Genomic DNA, 24,043 nt, shown 5'->3' with positions numbered 1-24,043 from the left:
TATCTTATGTATTTATATTTATTATATTTTTATATTATTGTGTTCTTTATTTGATGTGGTTTTTTTTGTGTCACATTAGATCCAGTATATCAATTATTTCATTCTCCTTTATACTCATGTACTGGAAATGACATTAAGCAATCTTGAATCTTGTTGGCACATAGAGGCCATGACTTAATCTTTTATTTGTATAAATGGCATATCATGTCAGCAATGGTTATGTGCTTACATTTTTTGATTGTTCTTGAGTCTGCGACCATCAGAAAAGAGAGTACTCCCTGAGCCAAAGATGAAATTATTATCCATCATGTCAGGAAAAGAAACCTTGTATCACCCCCATCACCTCATTTTCTCCCACAAAGCCTAACATTCCTCAGCCATTCATTTTGCACAAAGGAATTGAGTATTTTCATAGAAATCTGAACATTCTTGGTCTGTTTAGCTTTATTTCTAGATGTAACACATGTATCCACTGTAGCTATGTAAGCTGTCTCTTCAATTCTGATAGTAACCATAAGACTCTAATTACTTTCATTTTATTTTTTCAGGGTACAAAGTTTTCTGCACTTTCTGTAGGATTCTTACAAGCTGCACAACGTCCTTCTATCAGGAGATCATATGGAAGATCAAAGCGTTTTAGTATAACCCGGTCTTTGGACGATTTGGAAGTAAGTTCAAAAATTTAGTCAGAAATTCTGTTGCCGAGTGAAATTTCGTGATAGTGGTGTGGATTTTAGCTTTTGGTCAGGATGCTGGATCGTGAGTCGGACACTATGAATGGCCAGTCCTCATGAAAATCTTTAACAGCTATTTGCTACATTAAAGTGATGAAGACTTTGTATTTCTGCAACAGGATATATGTTGATTGAATGATTAGGCAAAAACATGGCAATTTAATGTAGGGAAGTGTGAGGTCATGCACTGCAGTAGAAGGAATCAAAAGACAGATTATAATATAAATAAAGAGAGATTGCAAATGAATGCAGTTCAGAGGGACTTGGGTGTTCTAGTGCATGAATCTTAGAAAGTTGACTGCAAAGTGCAACAAGTAGTCAGGAAGATCAACTGCAAATTGACAGTTATTGCAGAGGGATTGGAGTTCAAGAATGGGGAGGTTTTATTACAGGTGTGAGGCCACACCTGGAATATGGTGCATAATTTTAGTCCCCTTGCCTAAAAAAAGGGATATAGGAACATTGGAGGCAGTTCAAAGATAGGAGATCCACCAGCCTAATTGCTTGGATGAGAGAGTAATTCTATCGATACAGTTAGACAGTTTAGGCAGACATCCCACCTCTCCCGGAAGCTCTGGGAGTCTCCCACATATTGATGGCAGCTCCCTGACGCCTGCAAATTATATACAATATCCCGGAAATCGATTTTTTTAAGAGGAAGAGCGAGACCTGATTGGTCTCTCTTCGTGCTAAGTAGACCTATCAATTTTCTCTGTGGGCGGGCTTTACACTCGACCTCAAAAATAATGACAGTGTTGCTCGCTGCACTGTTTGCAACAGTGACTTTTCTATTGCCCATGGTGGGTTAAAATGTAAAAGACATGTTGAGATGAGTTTAACAGGTGTCATTCGTTCATCAGCATAGCTAACATTATTTAAACTAGTTGGCTAGCTGCGAAGGAACTACTTCATTGATGTCCAACGTGATGAGGCCAAACTCCCTGTAGACTTGCTTAAAGTCTTAATAGAATAAAAAAATGACTCCATGATAATATAAGTACATATTTTAATGTCACATTTTCTGCATATACCCAACTTGGTTTACAGATTAGACAAAATCACTAAACAAAGTATTACATACACCCTTGGAGGTTGACGGGGGGGAGGTGTTATGGGGTTGCGGGGGGGGGGTGGCGGGGGTGCTACCTCCCTGAAATGAGTTTTTGCGGGGTGGATGTCTGGTTTAGGTCCTTGGAGTTCAGAAAAGGAACCTTATTCAAACATATAAGATCATAAGTGGCTTTGACAGGGTAGACATTAAGATGTTTTCACTAATGGGAGAGTCATGAACTAAGAAACATAGATACAAAATAAGCTATTTTTATTTAGAACTGAAATGCATAAAATTTCGCCTGAGGGTAGAGAATTTCTGGGGCACTCTATCCCAAGGGTAATGGAGGCTAAATTGTTAGATATACTTATGGTGGAGATAGATATGATCAGGAATTGAGGATTTGGGGAATTGGCACAATAGTTAAAGCTAGCATCAGTCAGCCATGATCATGTTTAATGGTGGGACAGGATTTTGAGGAGCTGAGTGGCCTGTGCCTGCCATTTTCTTGTGTTCAGCATGTACAGTTCATATAGAATGGAAGCAAATTGCAAGACTGATGAGTTTTCATTTTCAGAATTATATCGGAGGAAAAAAACTCCGCTTAATTTTAATTAAATTCTGCCTTGTTTCTGCTTGTTGTATTGGATGTTTGTTCACTTAAGCTGTGTGCTTTAACCTTTTTTTTTTGGCGTGTGCTTGTGTGCGTGCGAGTGTGTGTGTGTGTGTGTGTGTGTGTGCTTGTGTGCGTGCGAGTGTGTGTGTGTGTGTGTGTGTCTGTGTCTGCGTGCATGCGTCTGTGTGTGCGTCCGTGATGATGTCTTTTTCATGGCTTTTTTACAAGGCGCAGAGCGAGAGAGAGACTCTGTGACACGCCACCCCTCACACAGACATTTTCACAGTATTTTCCCTTTATTTTACGAGGTCGAGTTGCGATCTCGACACTCAACCCGGCACGGATGGAAGGCGTACTCAGGAGCGGACCCGACTGGTTTCAAACTTGGGAACCTCCACTCCTGGATCTGGCGCCGATGTCGTTGCGCCACCAGCCGGCCCGTGCTTTAACTTTTAATTGATTCTTTTTTTTTGATCTTCTTTCTTTATTAATCTTTTTATTGATTAAAAAAAACATAGATACAATCAAATACAATCAAGAGGAGAATTAGTTCAAATATATATATCAGTAACCAAAATTAAAATAGACACTGTCAAAATCATAGATATTGTTAAACTAGTATAAAGTATATAATTAAGAGAAAAGAAAACAACAATTTTCCTCTTACCAGTTAAAAGGAGAAAGGAAAAAAAAAGGGTTTTAAATAGGAAAAAAAACCCACTACACTATAAAAAAAACAGAACAAACAAAAAAAAGGGACTGGGCAGTCCATTTTGAAGATACAACCAAAAAAAAGAGGAGAGAAAAACTTCCTGATCAAATCTAAAACCTCGGGGAAAAAAAACTTGGAAGAGTAATAAATCAAACTAAATGAAAATTTTGGATAAAAGGTTGCCATATTTGTTCAAATTTAAAGGATGTATCAAATGTCCGACTTCTTATTTTCTCTAAACTTAAACAGGACATGATGGAGGAGAGAACTGATTTTCATTGACGAAAATAGTGGCAGGGATAGCCATAGAGACAATTGGAAAGAAAGTTTAAAAAAAATGTTGGTAAGACAAGCTCACAATACTTACACGAGATTGAGTGAGTATTTTGTGAAATTGGTCTTCCAATGTGTGTGAAAATTTCTTGAATAATCCCTTGCTGCTTGATACAGTATGCATTTTTATGTCTCACTTGCTTTTAGGAGATAAAATAAAGACTGTTCAATTTGGAATTAAGTTTTGTCCTTTGTGAAACAAGACAAGTTAAGATATTGTTAAACATCCCATTTACTGGATACTTTCATTTCACCCCTAATGAGCAGTAAATTTGAAAGACCAAAGCAGCTGTTTATTTAATGAGGTTAGTTTCTCAATGCTTATTTATTGGCAACTGAGTATTTTATGTAATTGTTGAAAATTCTGCACTCTGGAACTGACTTTTTTTCCTTTAGTGGTTTCAAACTTTCCTACTATTGCAGTGAAAACCTACAGAAATAGATTTAGCAAACTATAAAATAACTTAGGTTGGTTTACAGTTTGTTTTTTGATCACCATCGATATTTATTTCAAGATACCAATGAACGTTTAAGTGGTTTGAGGTAAATGAAAATATTTGAATGTGGGAAAAGCTTGCTGAAACCTGCAGCAGCAAGTGTACATGAAGCATAGAAACCGGGCATACTGTGCATCAGGTAATCGCGGAAATTACTGCAATGCTGGCTTTGCTGTGAAAGGGTGGAGTGTAAAAGAAAGGAAGACTTAATATTTGTATTAGGCACTCATGAGACTAGAAGAAGTTCAATTTCCCGGTATGCATGAATTGCCTTTGGAGGAAAGGCTGAACAGATGAGTTCATTGAGTCATACAACATGGGACTGGCCCTTCGGCCTATGCCGACCAAAGTTCCCATCAAAACTAGATTCATTTGCCTGTATTTAGCCCATAATACTTTTAAAAATGTTCCTGTCTATATACCTATCCAAACATTAATGTACTTGTCTCAACCACTTCCTTTGGAAGTTTATTCAATGTACTGATCTCCCTCTAGGTGAAAAACTTGTTCCTCTGGTTCCTATTAAATTTCTCTCCTCTGTACTCACTGGCATTTGAAAAATGAGAGTTCATCTTATTGAAACATATAAGATTCATAGGGATCATGACAAGGCAAATGCTGGGATGATATTTCCCTCTCATGGGAGAATATGGGAGAGCATTGCCTCAGAATTAAGAGCTACCAACTTAATACTGTAGAATTTGATCTTTGTGGTCAAAGGTGTGGAGGCTGAATCATAATGGGATAGATTTTTCAATCAGTAGGGTAATTGAATGTCACGAGGATAGGACAGGAAAGTGGATGAGGAAAGTTGGGTTGGGCATGATCTTATGTGCCAGAGCAAGCTGGGGAGGCAAGTATTATTATGCTCTGGATTAACATTACTGATTATTTGAAAATAACGAATAAGCTCTTACATGATGCATAATGTTTGAGATATTTTTGTAAATAGTTTTAAGGCTTCAATAAGGTATCATTTGAGTTAGTAAAATAACTGCAGATGTAGAATTGAAGGATACTCATTTGAAAGAACATATGTGTTTTTGGTACTGAGTTTGTAGAAGACTAGAGAAATATAACCATTGTGAGCACTTAATGATAATGGCATGGCAGGCTGACGCTCTTTATAAGTGAATATAGAAACATAGAAACATAGAAAATAGGTGCAGGAGTAGGCCATTCGGCCCTTCGAGCCTGCACCGCCATTTATTATGATCATGGCTGATCATCCAACTCAGAACCCAGCCTTCCCTCCATACCCCCTGACCCCTGTAGCCACAAGGGCCATATCTAACTTCCTTTTAAACATAGCTAATGAACTGGCCTCAACAGTTTGCTGTGGCAGAGAATTCCACAGATTCACCACTCTCTGTGTGAAGAAGTTTTTCCTAACCTCGGTCCTAAAAGGCTTCCCCTCTATCCTCAAACTGTGACCCCTCGTTCTAGACCTCCCCAACATCGGGAACAATCTTCCTGCATCTAGCCTGTCCAATCCCTTTAGGATCTTATACGTTTCAATCAGATCCCCCCTCAATCTTCTAAATTCCAACGAGTACAAGCCCAGTTCATCCAGTCTTTCTTCATATGAAAGACCTGCCATCCCAGGAATCAATCTGGTGAACCTTCTTTGTACTCCCTCTATGGCAAAGATGTCTTTCCTCAGATTAGGGGACCAAAACTGCACACAATACTCCAGGTGTGGTCTCACCAAGGCCTTGTACAACTGCAGTAGTACCTCCCTGCTCCTGTACTCGAATCCTCTCGCTATAAATGCCAGCATACCGTTCGCCTTTTTCACCGCCTGCTGTACCTGCATGCCCACTTTCAATGACTGGTGTATAATGACACCCAGGTCTCGTTGCACCTCCCCTTTTCCTAATCGGCCACCATTCAGATAATAATCTGTTTTCCTATTTTTGCCACCAAAGTGGATAACTTCACATTTATCCACATTAAATTGCATCTGCCATGAGTTTGCCCACTCACCCAACCTATCCAAGTCACCCTGCATCCTCTTAGCATCCTCCTCACTGCTAACACTGCCACCCAGCTTCGTGTCATCCGCAAACTTGGAGATGCTGCATTTAATTCCCTCATCCAAGTCATTAATATATATTGTAAACAACTGGGGTCCCAGCACTGAGCCTTGCGGTACCCCACTAGTCACCGCCTGCCATTCTGAAAAGGTCCCGTTTATTCCCACTCTTTGCTTCCTGTCTGCTAACCAATTCTCCACCCACACCAATACCTTACCCCCAATACCGTGTGCTTTAAGTTTGCACACTAATCTCCTATGTGGGACCTTGTCAAAAGCCTTTTGAAAATCCAAATATACCACATCCACTGGTTCTCCCCTATCCACTCTACTAGTTACATCCTCAAAAAATTCTATGAGATTCGTCAGACGGGACTTCCGGTAGCGCTCATGGAGTGAAGTCGCGTTCTTGACTCGCTCCATTACCTCTGAGTTTTTTCTCTCTATGGTCAGCTATACTTTAATTAACTATTAAGGCATCAATTTTTACAATACTTTGAATTAAACTGAATTCTCTGACAATTGGATGATACTGAGATCGGCTATGTCTAAGAACGGGAAAGACGGCAAGGATGGTAAACCTCCGGTTAAACCGAAAGCTACGGATCTCCCTCCGACTGAATCACCGGTGACTTTGGAAGCTATATCGGAGTTAATTCAGAGGGAAATTTCAACCTCTGTTAGGGAGATGATTCGTACAGAAATTATGGGCTCTGTTAAAGACCTGATTCATATGGAAATCTCAACTAAGTTCCAGAAAATTGCCGATTTAATTGATAAGATGCAAACATGTATTGCGGAACATCAGTCGGCTATATCTGGTCTTCAAAAATCCGCGCAACAAAGTGAGCTTAAGATGGGGAAAGTCGAAGAAACAATTAATGTAATGAAGAAGAAACTTGACTTTTTGACTTTTAAAAACTCTGACTTGGAATCTAGAATGCGACGGCAGAATTTACGAATGATTGGCGTGAGGGAAGCCGTTGAAGCTAACAACCCCATGAAATATTTCTCCCAACTTTTAAAAGATGCATTCCCTACTGTATTTCCTGACCAACCACCGCTACTGGATCGTGTTCACAGAATCCCATCATACTCGTCTAGGTCAGATAGACCTAGGCATGTTATCTTACGTTTTCATTACTTTCAAGACAAGGAGAGACTGTTTCGATTCGCTCGATCTAAAGGTTTCATTGATTTTTCGGATCTTAAGTTCCGATTCGTGGAAGATTTCAGTAAACCAATCTGGGACCAACGGGTCCGTTACAGATCCGTGATGTCGGAATTCTATAAGAGGGATTTAAGACCAGCGCTGCTGTACCCTGCACGTCTAAGGATTCGCATGTTAGATGGAGCTCTTCGTTTTTTTGATTCTCCATCGGATGCCCAGAGTTATCTGGATCAACTTTCATCTTCAACATCTTAATTGCCTTTTTTTAATTTTCTCCGTTGATCGGAGGCTGTGAATTGGTTGGTTTTAACTTTTCTGTGCCCTATTTGGGCAGAAAAGTTTACTTTCGATTTCTTAATATGGCTGCTAAACTTTCTTTTTAACTGCATCATTTCTTTCTTTTCCCAGGGGATTCTGGGTGGTTACTTCCCTTTTGTCATCTTACGTATTTCCTGTGCGGCCTTAAATTTTGTAGTTTTTTTTAAATTTTATTCTGTTTTGCTTTTTATAATCATTTTATGTTAATAATCCTATTTTTTTTGTTGCTGTGTCTATTCATGAGTTTGAGGTTTATTGTGGTTTTTTTTTAATATATACTTTCCGGCTTTTGTTCTGTTCTGTGTGTATTTTAATTGAGCTAACTTTTTTTTTACTTATTTTTTTTACTGTTTTACAATTAGCTGATCCTTTTCATATTTATACCTTTTTTTTAGGGAGCGTATACCGGAAGTCATGGGGGTAGTTTTAGCGCTTGCTTCTTTCTGGCGGGTCTGCTTTAGACTTCGCCTTGGGGTCCTGGGGTGGGGGGCGGTGGGAGGGGCTTCACGTTTTAGTTTGTTTCTCTTTGGGCTATATACATTATTGAAGTATTGGTTACGTCCTTTTCCCCGGTATCTTTTGTATGTTCTGTTTCCTCTCCGGGTCTGTGGGTCGCGCCTATTGTCAATCCTCCTTGTTATGGGTTGACTTTAGGATTTATGGAGTCTATTATTAATTTTGTCTCCTGGAATACTAATGGTCTTAATCATCCTATTAAAAGGAAAAAAGTTTTTAAAGTGTTCCGGAGACTTAAAGCACAAATTTTATTTTTACAAGAGACCCATGTACGGAGGGGGGACAGACTACGTTTTTTCAAATTTTGGAAGGGACAACAATTTCATTCGAACTCCAATGCTAAGATTCGAGGCGTCTCTATTTTTATAGACTCCTCAGTTACTTTTATACAACAGGATATTATCTCTGATCCGAATGGTAGATTTTTATTGGTTAGTGGTTTATTATTTAATAAAAAAGTAGTTTTGGTTAATGTTTATGCTCCTAATATGGATTGTCCGGAATTTTATAAATCATTGTTTGATCAGTTTCCGAATTTGAACGAGTTTTCATTGATTTGGGGCGGAGATCTTAATACCTGTTTATCTCCAGCTTTGGACCGTTCGGCTCCTTTACGGACTTTACCTAATAAATCTGCAAATTTGATTAATTTTTTCCTTTCTGATTCTGGGTCGACGGACATTTGGCGTTTTCTGCATCCTCAGGAAAAAGATTTTTCCTTCTTTTCACATGTTCATCATTCCTATTCAAGAATTGATTATTTTTTCATTGATTCTCGTCTCATTCCTTCAGTGATTAAATGTGATTATGATTCTATAACCATTTCGGATCATGCTCCACTTAAGCTTTCTATTAAAATTATGGCCAATATACCAAACAATAGACAATGGCGTTTTAATTCGCTGTTGCTTCAGGACTCGGACTTTGTTAATTTTATGAATGAACAGATTGAGCTTTTTTTTACAATTAACCATACAGAAGATATTTCGGTTAACACTCTTTGGGACACTTTTAAAGCCTATATTCGGGGTCAGATTATTTCGTATTCCGTTGCTTTGAGGAAGAAACAGAAGCAGGAGGAGATGGTAATTGTGGACAAGATTAAAGAAATTGATAAGAAATATGTTATGGCTCCTTCTGAGGAGCTATACAAACAAAGAACTGAACTTCAAATGGAACACAGTTTACTACTCTCGTCCTCGATTGTAAACCAATTAAAGAAAACAAGAAGTGATTTTTATGTTCACAGTGATAAAATTGGCAAGCTGCTGGCTAATCAATTGAAATCTAATTATGTTAAATCTCAAATCAATCAGATTTATAACCAAAATGATCGATTGATATTGGATCATGTGGGGATTAATCAAACCTTTTGTGATTTTTATTCTTCTTTATACCAATCAGAGTCTCCTCGAGATTCTAAATATATGAATGATTTTTTAGATAAGTTAGACTTCCCTCTGATTTCACAGGATATGTCTTCTTTATTAGATACTTCCATTACAATGGATGAGATTAAGAATGTTATTTTTTCTATGAATCTGGGGAAAGCTCCTGGCCCTGATGGGTTTACCGTTGAATTTTATAAATGTTTTGCTTCTTTATTGATTCCTTGGCTCTATAAGGTTTTTGAGGCTTCTTTGAAACTTGGTAAACTTCCGGAATCTTTTAATAGAGCATCAATTTCTTTAATACTAAAGAAGGATAAAGACCCTGCTCAATGTGCATCTTATAGACCAATATCTTTATTAAATGTTGATTCTAAAGTTTTTTCTAAGTTATTAGCAAATAGACTAGAAAAAGTACTTCCTTCTATTATTTCGGAAGACCAAACGGGTTTTATTAAAGGTCGTTACTCTTTTTATAATATTCGTACATTGTTAAATATCGTTTATACTCCCTCACAAAATGTTCCTGAGTGTGTTATTTCTTTAGATGCCGAGAAAGCTTTTGATAGAGTAGAATGGCCTTATTTATTTAAGGTGCTTGAAATGTTTAATTTTAGCTTGAAATTTATATCCTGGATTAAACTGTTATATTACTCCCCTGTAGCCTCGGTTCGTACTAACTCCTTAAACTCACCTTTTTTTCCTCTCTTTCGTGGTACTCGACAAGGCTGTCCTCTTAGTCCCCTATTATTTGATATTGCATTAGAACCTCTTGCAATTGCTATTCGAGAATCTTTAAATATTACTGGGATAACTCGGGGATTAAAGTCCCATAAATTATCACTCTATGCTGATGATTTACTTTTATATATTTCTAATCCTGAGAGATCCATTCCTGCTGTTTTAGAGTTATTAGCACAATTTGGTCTTTTCTCAGGTTATAAATTAAATCTTAGTAAGAGTGAACTTTTTCCGATTAATAAACATCTTCCCTTATATTATAAATTTCCATTTAAATTGATTAATAATTACTTTTCATATCTTGGGATTAAAATTACTTGTAAACATAAAGATTTATTTAAGACTAACTTTTTACCATTAATAGACCATATTACTCAACTTTCATCTAAATGGTTTCCCTTATATTTAACTTTGATTGGTCGTATTAATGCAGTTAAGATGTTTTTTTTGCCAAAATTTTTATATGTGTTTCAGGCATTACCAATTTTCGTTCCTAAATCTTTTTTTGATAAAGTTGACTCTAAAATTTCTTCATTTATTTGGCAGAACAAGAATCCGAGACTGGGTAAAATACATTTACAGAAAGCTAAGAGAGATGGAGGTTTAGCATTACCTAACTTTAGATTTTATTATTGGGCTATTAATATTCGACATATGAAATTTTGGTTACTTGACCGGGACATACTATTTATTCCTAAATGGGTAGCATTGGAATTACAATCTGTTCAGGGTTATACACTTGGTTCTATTTTAGGTTCCTCTCTTCCTTTTGATTCGAAACGTCTTAAGCAGGTCTCTAACCCGATAGTTAAATATGCTTTGCGCATTTGGTTTCAATTCAGAAAATTTTTTGATCTTAATCAATTCGGGTTAGCGATTCCTATTTTAGGTAACATATTTTTTCCTCCCTCTTTTACGGATCGCGCTTTTCAAACTTGGAAGACTAAGGGTATTTTACGGTTTTTGGATTTATTTTTAGATGGTTCCCTTATGTCTTTTGAACAATTATCTAATAAATATAACTTATCAAGAATACATTTTTTTAGATATTTACAAGTTAGAAATTTCCTAAGTACTATACTTACTTCCTTTCCAATGCTTCCTCCTATATATATTTTAGATTCGATAATTAACCTTAATCCATGTCAGAAAGGTGCATCGGCTATGATTTATAATATTATTATGAAACTTAGGAAAGCTCCATTTGATAAGATTAGGGTAGATTGGGAACAGGAATTGGGGCTTACCATTTCTGTGGATGATTGGGGGCAGATTTTACAATTAGTTAATACTTCCTCTATTTGTGCTAAACATTCCCTAATTCAATTTAAAGTGGTTCATAGAGCACATATGTCCAAAGATAAGTTAGCGCGTTTTTACTCGCATATTAATCCTTTCTGTGATAGATGTTCGGGGCAGATAGCCTCTTTAACTCATATGTTTTGGTCTTGCCCTACTTTGGAAACTTTTTGGAGAGATATTTTCAATATTATTTCTAAGGTATTAAATATAGATATCTCTCCTCACCCTATTACTGCTATCTTTGGACTACCTAAAATTTCTAGTAATCTTTCCCCTTCAGCCCGTAGAATGATTGCATTTCTTACTTTAATGGCGAAAAGATGTATTTTACAACATTGGAAAGAGCTTAATGCTCCAACTACCTTTTTTTGGTTTTCTCAGACGATTTTATGTTTGAATCTGGAGAAAATTAGAAGTAACCTTTATGATTCTTCATTTAAATTTGAACAGATTTGGGGACCTTTTATTCGATATTTTCATTTAATGTAATATTTACCCTTCTTGTTTTTTCTTCACTGTTTTAATGGAGGTCGGGATTGAGGACGTGATTTTAAGTTTAACTCTGTTTGGTTTCAAGTTAGCCCATTGCTTTGCTTTGCTTTTAGTTAGTTGCACGGTGGGTTTTTTTTTTGGGGTTTTTTTTTTCTTTTTTTTTCCATTGATATATATAAAATCTAGTATACTATTATGTTATCTTGGTTTCTTATGCTTAAATTACATTGTTTGTAGTATTTTCTTTTTGGTATTGTTATCTTTTGGAATTTTATTATACTTTAACATTGTATTAATGTTTATATGGCTTACCTTTTTTGTATACTTACTCAATAAAAAGATTTAAAAAGAAAGAAAGAGATTCGTCAGACATGATTTTCCTTTCACAAATCCATGCTGACTTTGTCCGATCATTTCACCGCTTTCCAAATGTGCTGTTATCACATCCTTGATAACTGACTCCAGCAGTTGCCCCACCACCGACGTTAGGCTAACCGGCCTATAATTCCCCGGTTTCTCTCTCCCTCCTTTTTTAAAAAGTGGGGTTACATTAGCCACCCTCCAATCCTCAGGAACTAGTCCAGAATCTAACGAGTTTTGAAAAATTATCACTAATGCATCCACTATTTCTTGGGCCACTTCCTTAAGCACTCTGGGATGCAGACCATCTGGCCCTGGGGATTTATCTGCCTTCAATCCCTTCAATTTACCTAACACCACTTCCCTACTAACATGTATTTCACTCAGTTCCTCCATCTCACTGGACCCTCTGTCCCTTACTATTTCTGGAAGATTATTTATGTCCTCCTTAGTGAAGACAGAACCAAAGTAATTATTCAATTGGTCTGCCATGTCCTTGCTCCCCATAATCAATTCACCTGTTTCTGTCTGCAGGGGACCTACATTTGTCTTTACCAGTCTTTTCCTTTTTACATATCTATAAAAGCTTTTACAGTCCGTTTTTATGTTCCCTGCCAGTTTTCTCTCATAATCTTTTTTCCCCTTCCTAATTAAGCCCTTTGTCCTCCTCTGCTGAACTCTGAATTTCTCCCAGTCCTCAGGTGAACCACTTTCTCTGGCTAATTTGTATGCTTCTTCTTTGGAATTGATACTATCCCTAATTTCTCTTGTCAGCCACGGGTGCACTACCTTCCTTGATTTATTCTTTTGCCAAACTGGGATGAACAATTGTTGTAGTTCATCCATGCAACCTTTAAATGCCTGCCATTGCATATCCACCGTCAATCCTTGAAGTGTCATTTGCCAGTCTATCTTAGCTAATTCATGTCTCATACCTTCAAAGTTACCCCTCTTTAAGTTCAGAACCTTTGTTTCTGAATTAACTACGTCACTCTCCATGTTAATGAAGAATTCCACCATATTATGGTCACTCTTACCCAAGGGGCCTCTCACGACAAGATCGCTAATTAACCCTTCCTCATTGCTCAAAACCCAGTCCAGAATAGCCTGCTCTCTAGTCGGTTCCTCGACATGTTGGTTCAAAAAACCATCCCGCATACATTCCAAGAAATCCTCTTCCTCAGCACCTTTACCAATTTGGTTCACCCAGTCTACATGTAGATTGAAGTCACCCATTATAACTGCTGTTCCTTTATTGCACACATTTCTAATTTCCTGTTTAATACCATCTCCGACCTCACTACTACTGTTAGGTGGCCTGTACACAACTCCCACCAGCGTCTTCTGCCCCTTAGTGTTACGCAGCTCTACCCATATCGATTCCACATCTTCCCGGCTTATGTCCTTCCTTTCTATTGCGTTAATCTCTTTTTTAACCAGCAACGCCACCCCACCTCCCCTTCCTTCGTGTCTATCATCAGGAGGGACCCATGTGGGTCTTGAGGAGAATGTTAAACTTCCTGACAGATAGTGGGTATGTGCTCTGACCCTGTCCTCCAGTTTCCTGTATGTATCGGGTTGAGAATTTTCATCTGGACTTAATTGTGCCCAGATGTAGGATCTCGACTTGAAACATTGCCTGTCAATTACCGTCCATAGATGCTGCCTGACCTGCTGAGTTCCTCCACTGCTTTGTGTGTGGTGGTGTCCCTTAGGATCTTGTATGTTTGAGGAAATCCATCTCTCATTCTTTTAAAATGCCAAGAAATACAGGCGTAAACTCAGGTCAGCAGTTCACATTTCTCATTCAGTGGTGGGATCACAATTTTAATTTTACTCCAAAGTTCAGGAATCATCTCAGAATCAGATTATCACTGTGTCATAAAATTTGTTGTTTGGCAGCAGAACAGTGCAATACATAAATTATACTATAAATTAAAATAAGCTGTGTACATACATCTACTGATGCCTCTGGACACATCTTGCGTGATGTTCCTGGAATCGTCGGGTGTTTCGGGTCTTTCAACATCATACACCCTCCTCCAGGTGACCCAGCCGGGGATGATCAGACCCCAGCTTGTGTCCAGATGGCTAGCTACTTATAAAAGATAGTGCAAGAAGAGAGCTAGATAGTGAGGTAGCGTCCGTGGGGGGCTTCACTCGCCTCGGCATTGAACTGACTCCACAGCCTGGGGGACTCTGCAGTCTAAGTTCTCAGTATCATTTTTTCAAAGATTTGCATGACTTGTTCTCGTTTACATACTGGCTGTTTGTAGGTATTCCTTGTGTGTGGTTTTTCATAGATTCTGTTCTATTTTATATTCCTACAAGAAAATGAAGCTTAGGGTTATATATGATATACATACTTTGATGAATTTCCTTTGAGCTTTTGGGTTCATGGACTATTCAAAAATGTGAGTCTAATGAATTGTGAATAATAATAACCAGCGATTCAATTACGTAAACAAAAGAGATCCTGTGCTGGAAATCTTGAGCAACACACACAAATGCTGGTGGAACTCAGCTGGTCATGTAGCATCGACGGAGGGGAATGAACAGTTCTGGGCTGACACCCATTATCAGGACTGAAACAGTACAGCACTCCTTTGGTAGCTGCCTGAATCTTTGTTATCGGTACTGATTTATTAATGTCACATGTACAGAGGAAAGCTGATCTTGCTTACTGTTCATACAGTTCAAATCATTACACAGTGCGTTGAGTTGGAATAAGGTAAAACAGTAACAATGCAGAATAAAGTGTAACAGTTACTGAAAAAGTGCAGTGCAAGTTTCCAAATGTGGCCTTTCGGCCCATCAAGTCTACTGCACCATTCGATCATGTCTGATTTATTTATTGTCTACCTGCATTTTTTCTGTAGCTGCTGCAGTTTATTCTGCATTCTGGCATTGTGTTCTATTGTGTTCAAGGCACATTAGGGTTCACAAAGGTCAAATAGCTCCACGGTACAAGGTAAAGCAATAACTGGATATCTACAATACCATAATGCAGAACAAAGTGTCGCAGCTACAGAGAAAATGGAGAGCAGGTTGACGAACGCAAGATTATTATGAGGTGGATTGTGAGGCCAAGACTCCAACTTATCGGACAAGTTGGTAAACATAGAAACATAACATAGAAACATAGAAAATAGGTGCAGGAGTAGGCCATTTGGCCCTTCGAGCCTGCACCGCCATTTATTATGATCATGGCTGATCATCCAACTCAGAACCCTGCACCAGCCTTCCCTCCATACCCCCTGATCCCTTTAGCCACAAGGGCCATATCTAACTCCCTCTTAAATATAGCCAATGAACTGGCCTCAACTGTTTCCTGCGGCAGAGAATTCCACAGATTCACCACTCTCTGTGTGAAGAAGTTTTTCCTAATCTCAGTCCTAAAAGGCTTCCCCCTTTATCCTCAAACGGTGACCCCTCGTTCTGGACTTCCCCATCATCGGGAACAATCTTCCTGCATCTAGCCTGTCCAATCCCTTTAGGATTTTATACGTTTCAATCAGATCCCCCCTCAATCTTCTAAATTCCAACGAGTACAAGCCTAGTTCATCCAGTCTTTCTTCATATGAAAGTCCTGCCATCCCAGGAATCAATCTGGTGAACCTTCTTTGTACTCCCTCTATGGCAAGGATGTCTTTCCTCAGATTAGGGAACCAAAACTGCACACAATACTCCAGGTGTGGTCTCACCAAGGCCCTGTACAACTGCAGTAGTACCTCCCTGCTCCTGTACTCGAATCCTCTTGCTATAAATGCCAGCATACCATTTGCCTTTTTCACCGCCTGCTGTACCTGCATGCCCACTTTCAATGACTGGTGTATAATGACACCCAGGTCTCGTTACACCTCTCCTTTTCCTAATCGGCCACCATTCAGATAATAATCTGTTTTCCTATTTTTGCCACCAAAGTGGATAACTTCACATTTATCCACATTAAATTGCACCTGCCATGAATTTGCCCACTCACCCAACCTATCCAAGTCACCCTACATCCTCCTCACAGGTAACACTGCCGCCCAGCTTCGTGTCATCTGCAAACTTGGAGATGCTGCATTTAATTCCCTCATCCAAGTCATTAATATATATTGTAAACAACTGGGGTCCCAGCACTGAGCCTTGCGGTACCCCACTAGTCACCGCCTGCCATTCTGAAAAGGTCCTGTTTATTCCCACTCTTTGCTTCCTGTCTGCTAACCAATTCTCTATCCACATCAATACCTTACGCCCAATACTGTGTGCTTTAAGTTTGCACACTAATCTCCTGTGTGGGACCTTGTCAAAAGCCTTTTGAAAATCCAAATATACCACATCCACTGGTTCTCCCCTATCCACTCTACTAGTTACATCCTCAAAAAATTCTATGAGATTCGTCAGACATGATTTTCCTTTCACAAATCCATGCTGACTTTGTCCGATGATTTCACCGCTTTCCAAATGTGCTGTTATCACATCTTTGATAACTGACTCCAGCAGTTTCCCCACCACCGAAGTTAGGCTAACCGGTCTATAATTCCCCGGTTTCTCTCTCCCTCCTTTTTTAAAAAGTGGGGTTACATTAGCCACCCTCCAATCCTCAGGAACTAGTCCAGAATCTAATGAGTTTTGAAAAATGATCACTAATGCATCCACTATTTCTTGGGCTACTTCCTTAAGCACTCTGGGATGCAGACCATCTGGCCCTGGGGATTTATCTGCCTTTAATCCCTTCAATTTACCTAACACCACTTCCCTACTAACATGTATTTCGCTCAGTTCCTCCATCTCACTGGACCCTCTGTCCCTTACTATTTCTGGAAGATTATTTATGTCCTCCTTCGTGAAGACAGAACCAAAGTAATTATTCAATTGGTCTGCCATGTCCTTGCTCCCCATAATCAATTCACCTGTTTCTGTTTGCAGGGGACCTACATTTGTCTTTATCAGTCTTTTCCTTTTTACAATATAATTGTAGTCTTCAACAGTTGAAGAGACATGTTGATTTTTTTAAGATTAATGTGGAGTGATGTGATTCATTCAGAACTATTCAAATGCACATTCTAACATTTCTTATATTGCCACTGATCTTTTGAACTACTGTTCTAATGGAAAATTTGTTTAATGGACCATTCATCATCTCTAACAAAATAGGATGAGATTCTAGATAATGGTGGAGACAAAAATGTACTGGAATCTTTTATCAAAAGTTTTACCGTCCTGGGAATTTACCTCTGCTGTTCTGAAGTCAGTCTTGGATCTTTTGATATTGGCATCTTTGTCACTCATTCAAAGCCTAAATGGAAAATTACAGTGGATTCTGGTTAATTGGGCCATCAGTTAATCGGGACAAGTGCTTATTTGGGACAACTCTTAAAGAATAAACACAACTAACACAAAATGCTGGAGGATCTCAGCAGGCCAGGCAGCATCTGCGGAAAAGAGTACGGTCAACATTTTGGGCTGAAACCCTTTGGCAGAATAACATCCATAGATGCTGCCTGGCTAGCTGAGTTCTTAAAGAACAAAACCGAATTGAGAAAATGGCAGAGGGGCTGGCTGGTGGTGCAACGACATCAGCGCCGGACTCTGGAGTGGAGGTTCCCAGGTGTGAACCCAGTCAGGTCTGTGTCTCCCTCTCCCTCTCCCTCTCCCTCTCCCTCTCCCTCTCCCTCTCCCTCTCCCTCTCCCTCTCCCTCTCCCTCTCCCTCTCCCTCTCCCTCTCCCTCTCCCTCTCCCTCTCCCTCTCCCTCTCCCTCTCCCTCTCCCTCTCCCTCTCCCCCTCCTCCTCCCCTTCCCTCTCCCTCCTCCTCCCCTTCCCTCTCCCTCCCTCTCTCTCCCTCCCCCGCGCGCGCGCGCGCCTTGTAAAGGCATGAAAAAGACATTGTCCCACCAACATCGCACACGCACACACACACACACACACACACACACACAAAAAAAGAGAAAATGACAGAGATTCTTTCATCTTTCAAGAGGGTGAACTGTCCAAGACATCAAGCCCTGATGTTGTACCTGTTAAGGATCTGAAAACCTTGCTAACCAACTGGCAGGAATGTTCAAGATCATCTTCAATCTTTCACTTTTGCAGTCAGACATTTCTGCCTGCTTGAAAAGGCTGACAACTATATGAGTCCCTAAGAAGAGCAGGGTGAGCTGCCCAGGGCCACTCATCTTCCATGATGAAGTGCTTTGAGAGGCTGGTCATGGCAAAATCAATTCCTGTCCAAGCAAGTACCTGGACCCGCTGCAATTTTCCTATCAGAACAATAGGTCTGGAGTGGATGGAATCTCAGGGGCTCTCCACATGGCCTTGGATCACCTGGATAATAGTAATACCTACATTATGCTGTTTTTCATTGATTACAGCTCAGTGTTCAACATAATCATACCCTCAGTTCTAATCAATAAGCTCCAAAACTTGGGCCTCTCTACCTCCCTGTGTAACTAGATCCTTGACTTCCTCACTGGGGGAACGCAGCTGTGTGGATTGGAAGTATATCTCCTTGCTGACGTTCAACACTGGCGTACCTTAAGGGTGTGTGCTTAGCCCCTGCTCTACTCTCTCTACACCCATGGCTGTGTGGCTAGGCACCGTTCAAACACCATCTACAAACTTTTGGGTGATACAACTGTTGTTTGCAGAATTCCAGATGGTGGAAAGGAGGTGTACAGGAGTGAGATAGATCAGCTGGTTGAGTAATGTCACAACAGCAATCCTCCAATCAGCGTTAGTAAGACCAAGGAATTGATTGTGGACTTCAGGAAGGGGAAATAAAGGGAACATACACCAGTTCATAGGACCATAAGACATGGGAGCAGAATTAGGCCATTCAGATCATCGAGTCTGCTCCGCCATTCCATCATGGCTGATCCTGGATCCCATTCAACCACATGCAGCTGCCTTCTTGCCATATCTTTTGATGGCCTGACCGATCAGCAAATCATCAACTTCTGCCTTAAATATACCCATGGACTTGGCCTCCACCACAGCCTCTGGCAGAGCATTCCACAGATTTACTATTCTCTGGCTAAAAAATTCCTCCTTACCTCTGTTGTAAAGGGTTGCCCCTCAATTTTGAAGCTGTGCCCTCCAGTTCTGGATACCCCCACCATAGGAAACATTCTCTCCACATCCACCCTCTCTAGTCCTTTCAACATTTGGTAGGTTTCAATGAGATCGCCCCGCATACTCCTAAATTCAGTCAGTACAGACCCAAAGCTGCCAAATGCTCCCCATATGTTAACTCCTTCATTTCCGGAATCATCCTCGTGAACCTCCTCTGGCCTCTCTCCAATGACAACACATTCTTTCTGAGGTATGGGGCACAAAACTACTGACACTATTCCAAGTGTGGCCTGACTAGTGTCTTATAAAGCCTCATAAATAAAGCATTATGTCCTTGCTTTTATATTCTATTCCCCTTGAAATAAATGCCAACATTGCATTTGCCTTCTTTACTGCAGATTCAACCTGTGAATTAACCATCTGGGACTCCTAAGTCCCTCTGCGCCTCTGGTGTTTGAACCTTCTCCCCATTTAGATAATAGTCCGCACTATTGTTCCTTTTACCAAAATGTATTATCATACATTTCCCAACTCTGTATTCCATTTGCCATTCTTTTTGCCCATTCTTCCAATTTGTCTAAGTCCTGCTACAATTGCATTGCTTCCTCAGCACTACCTACCCTCCACCTATCTTCGTATCATTTGCAAACCTTGCCACAAAGCCATCAATTCCATTATCTCAATAACTGACAAACAGTGGGAAAAGTAGCGGTCCCAATACTGATCCCTGAGGAACACCACTAGTCAATGGCAACCAACCAGAAAAGGCCCCTTTTATTCCCACTTGCTGCCTTCTGCTTGTCAACCATTCCACTATCCATGCCAGTATCTTTCCTGATTTTAGGATTTTACCTTGATAAGCAGCCTCATGCGTGGCACCTTATCAAACGCCTTCTGAAAATCCAAGTAATGACATCCACTGCCTCTCCTTTGTTCACCCTGCATTTTAGTTCCTCAAAGAACTCTATAAAAGATTTGTCCGGCAAGATTTCATCTGACAGAAACCATGCTGACTTTGATTTATTATACCATTAGTCTCCAAGTTCCTCGAAACCGCATCCCTAATAATAGACTCCAACACTTTCCTAACCACTGAAGTTAGGCTAACAGGCCTATAATTTCCTTTCTTTTGTCTTCCACCCTTCTTAAAGAGCGGAGTGACATTTGCCAGAATCAAGTGATTATAGAAAGATCACGAACAATGCATCTGTTACCTCTTCAGCAACCTCTCTTAGGACTTGGGATGTAGTCCATCTGATCCAGGTGACATCCACCTTAAGATCTTTGAGTTAGCCTAGCACGTTTTCCTTTGTAATAGCAATGGTACTCACTCCTGCTCCCTCACACTCACGGACCTCTGGCACACTGCTAGTGTCTTCCACCGTGAAGACAGTTGCAAAGTACCCATTAAATCCATCTGCCATTTCTTTGTCCCCCATTACTACCTCACCAGCATCATTTTCCAGTGGTCCAATATCAACTCTCACCTCCATTTTACTCTGTATATAACTGAAAAAAACTTTTGGTATCCTGCTTTACGTTATTGGCTAGTCTGCCTTCATATTTCATCTTTTCCCTTCTTATAGCTGTTTTAGTTGCATTTGTTGGATTTTAAAAGCTTCCCAATCATCTAACTTCCCACTCATTTTTTGTTACCTTATAAGCCCTTTCCTTTGCTTTTATGCAGTTCTTAACTCCCTTTGTCAGCAACAGTTGCCTCCCCCCGCCATTTGAGAACTTCTTCCTCTGTGGGACATAGCTATCCTGCTCCTTGTGAGCTATTCCCAGAAACTTCAGCCATCTCTGCTGTGCTGTCATCCCCATCAGTCTCCTCCTGGGTAATCTCATTTCTCATACTTCTGTAATTCCCTTTATTCCATTGTGATACTGATACATGTGAGTTATGCTTCTTCCTCTCAAGTTGCAGTATTTATTCAATCATATTATGATCACTGCCTCCTCAAGGTTCTTTTATGTTAAGGTCCCTAATAAGATCTGGGATATTACACAACACCCAATCTAAGATAGCCTTTCCCCAAGTAGGCTCAAGCACAAGCTGCTCTAAAAAGCGATCTCATAGACATTCAACAAGTTCCCTCTCGTGCGATCTGACACCAACCTGATTTTCCCAATCCCCTTGTGTATTGAAATCCCCCATTACAATGTGACAATACCCTTATTACATGCCTTTTCCAGCTTCCTTTGCAATCTCAATCCCAATCTTGACTCCTATTTGGTGGCCTATATATGATTCACATTATGTTTTTTTCAAACCCCTGCAATTTCTTAACTCCACCCACAAAGATTCAACATTCTCTGACTGTATGTCACCTCTTTCTAAAGATGTAATTCCATCTCTTACCAACAGAGCCACACCACCTTCTATACCTTTCAATTCAAAGTATATCCTTTGATGTTAAGTTCCCAACTGTGGCCTTCTTTCAGCCACTGCTCCATGATGCCAACGTCATACTGACCAATCTCTAATTGTGCCATGAGTTCGACCACCTTATTCTGAATACTATGCACATTTAAATACAACGCCTTCAGTCCTACATTCTTCGCCCTTTTGAATTTTGTCTCTGTAGTACAATTTAACTCTTTGCTCTGTTTACATTTGTACTCAGTCCTTACATTCATGTTGCACCCGTCATTTGCTTGTAAACCTGCTGGCTCATCCTCAGCTCTATCATACTGGTTCCCCCTCCCAGCAGCCTAGTAAATCTGCCTGCAGGAATATTGGTCCCCCTGTATTCAAGTGTAAACCATCCTTTTTGTACAGCTCCCACCAGCCCCAGATGAGGTCCCAATGATCTAGAAATCTGAATCCCTGCGCCCTGCTCCAATTCTTCAGCCACGCATTTATCTGCCACCTTATTCAGTCCTCATTGAGGGATCAGCAGTGGGAAGAGTGAGCAGCTTCAAGTTTCTGGGTGTCAACATCTCTGAAGATGTATCCTGGGCCCAACATATTGATGCAATTACAAAGAAGTGGCTATACACAACGATGGCTATATTTCATTAGGAAGTTGAGGAGAGTTGGTGCGTCACCACTGGCACTTGCAGATTTCTATGTATTGTGGAGAACATTCTAACTGATTGCATCACCGATGGTTGGAAAAAGCTACAGAGAGTTGTAACCTCTGCCAGCTCCATCATAGGCACTATCCTCCCCAGCATTGAGGACAACTTCAAAAGCAATGCCTCAAAAAGGCAGCATCCACCATTAAAGACCCCCTCTCACCCAGGACATGTCCTTTTCTCATTGCTATCATCAAGGAGGAGGTACAATGGCTTGAACACGCACACTCAATATTTCAAGAGCAGCTTCTACCCCTACACCATCAGATTTCTGAATGGACAGTGAACCCATAAACACAACCTCACTTTTTAATTCTTTTTTACTCTCTTTTGACATATTATTGACATATGCCAATGATGTTAAACGTGATTCTGATTCCTATCGTTTATTTGGGACACTGTGCTTCTTAATTGTGCAGGAGCCTGTTGCTGAACAGCTTCTAACTAGCATCAGTTGCGTGTGCATGTGTGGCTGTTAAACATTGCACTGAGCTTAGAGCGAATAGCTTTTAAATAGTGTCCATTGCATGTGTTTATATTCAAAAAGTAGTGATCTTTGTCACCAGTAGTTGGCGAGAAACAACTAGTAAGTCAATTCAGAACTCTTACTCACTGCTTATGGTGTCACAGGAAAAATACTGGCATGGATAGAGGAACGGCTGACAGGAGGACGCAGTGAGTGGGATTAAAGAGGGCCTTTTCTGGTTGGCTAGTGGTGTTTCTCTGGGGTCAGTATTGGGACCGCTACTTTTCACATTGTTTGTCATTGATTGGGATAATGAAATTAATGGCTGTGTGGAAAAGTTTGTGGATGATATGGAAATAGGTGGAGAGGTAGGTAGTGCTGAGGAAGCAATGCAATTGCAGCAGGATTTAGACAAATTGGAAGAATGGGCAAAAAAATGGCAGATGGAATACAGTGTTGGGAAATGTATGATACTGTATATTGGTAAAAGGAACAACAGTGCGGACTATTATCTAAGTGGGGAGAAGGCTCAAACATCAGAGGTGCAGAGGGGCTTAGGAGTCCTCATGCAAGACTCCCAGAAGGTTAATTCACAGAATAAGTCTGTGGTAAACAAGGCAAATGCAAAGTTGGCATTTATTTCAAGGCGAAAGTACTCCCAGAAGGTTTATTTACAGGTTGAGTGTGTGGTAAAGAAGGCAAATGCAATGTTGGCATTTATTTCAAGAAGAATAGAATATAAAAGGAAGGAGATAATGCTGAGACTTTATAAGACACTAATCAGGCCGCACTTGGAGTACTGTCAACAGTTTAAGGACCCGTATCTCAGAAAGGATGTGTTGTCATTGGAGAGAGTCCAGAGGAGGTTCACAAGGATGATTTCGGGAATGGAGGGGTTAACATATGAGAAGCATTTGGCAGCTTTGGGCTTGTGCTCGCTGGAATTTAGATGAATATGGGCGGATCTCGTTGAAACCTACTGAATGTTGATAGGACTAGATAGGGTGGATGTGGAGTAGATGTTTTCTATGGTGGAGATATCCAGAACTGGAGGATACAGCCTCAAAATTGAGGGGCGACCTTTTAGAACAGAGGTAAGGAGGATTTTTTAGCCAGAAAGTAGTGAATTTGTGGAATGGTCTGCCACAGACTGCGGTGAGGACTAAGTCTGTG

At 40.0% G+C, this 24,043-nt stretch overlaps 1 protein-coding gene across 1 annotated transcript in view; it reads left to right on the top strand.

Annotated features, from left to right (window-relative positions):
- rgs12b (regulator of G protein signaling 12b) overlaps positions 1 to 24,043 on the top strand; it is a 183,482-nt gene that overhangs the window by 41,265 nt on the left and 118,174 nt on the right. Inside the window, exon 3 of the mRNA XM_063049526.1 lies at positions 549 to 668. Coding sequence (XP_062905596.1) covers positions 549 to 668 — 120 coding nt within the window. The remainder of the gene's footprint in view (positions 1 to 548; positions 669 to 24,043) is intronic.

Source organism: Mobula hypostoma, chromosome 5 (genome assembly GCF_963921235.1).
Source record: "Mobula hypostoma chromosome 5, sMobHyp1.1, whole genome shotgun sequence".
Taxonomy (NCBI): domain Eukaryota; kingdom Metazoa; phylum Chordata; class Chondrichthyes; order Myliobatiformes; family Myliobatidae; genus Mobula; species Mobula hypostoma.
The sequence above is the reverse complement of the archived record's forward strand: the minus strand, read 5'-3'. Positions and strand labels throughout refer to the sequence as shown.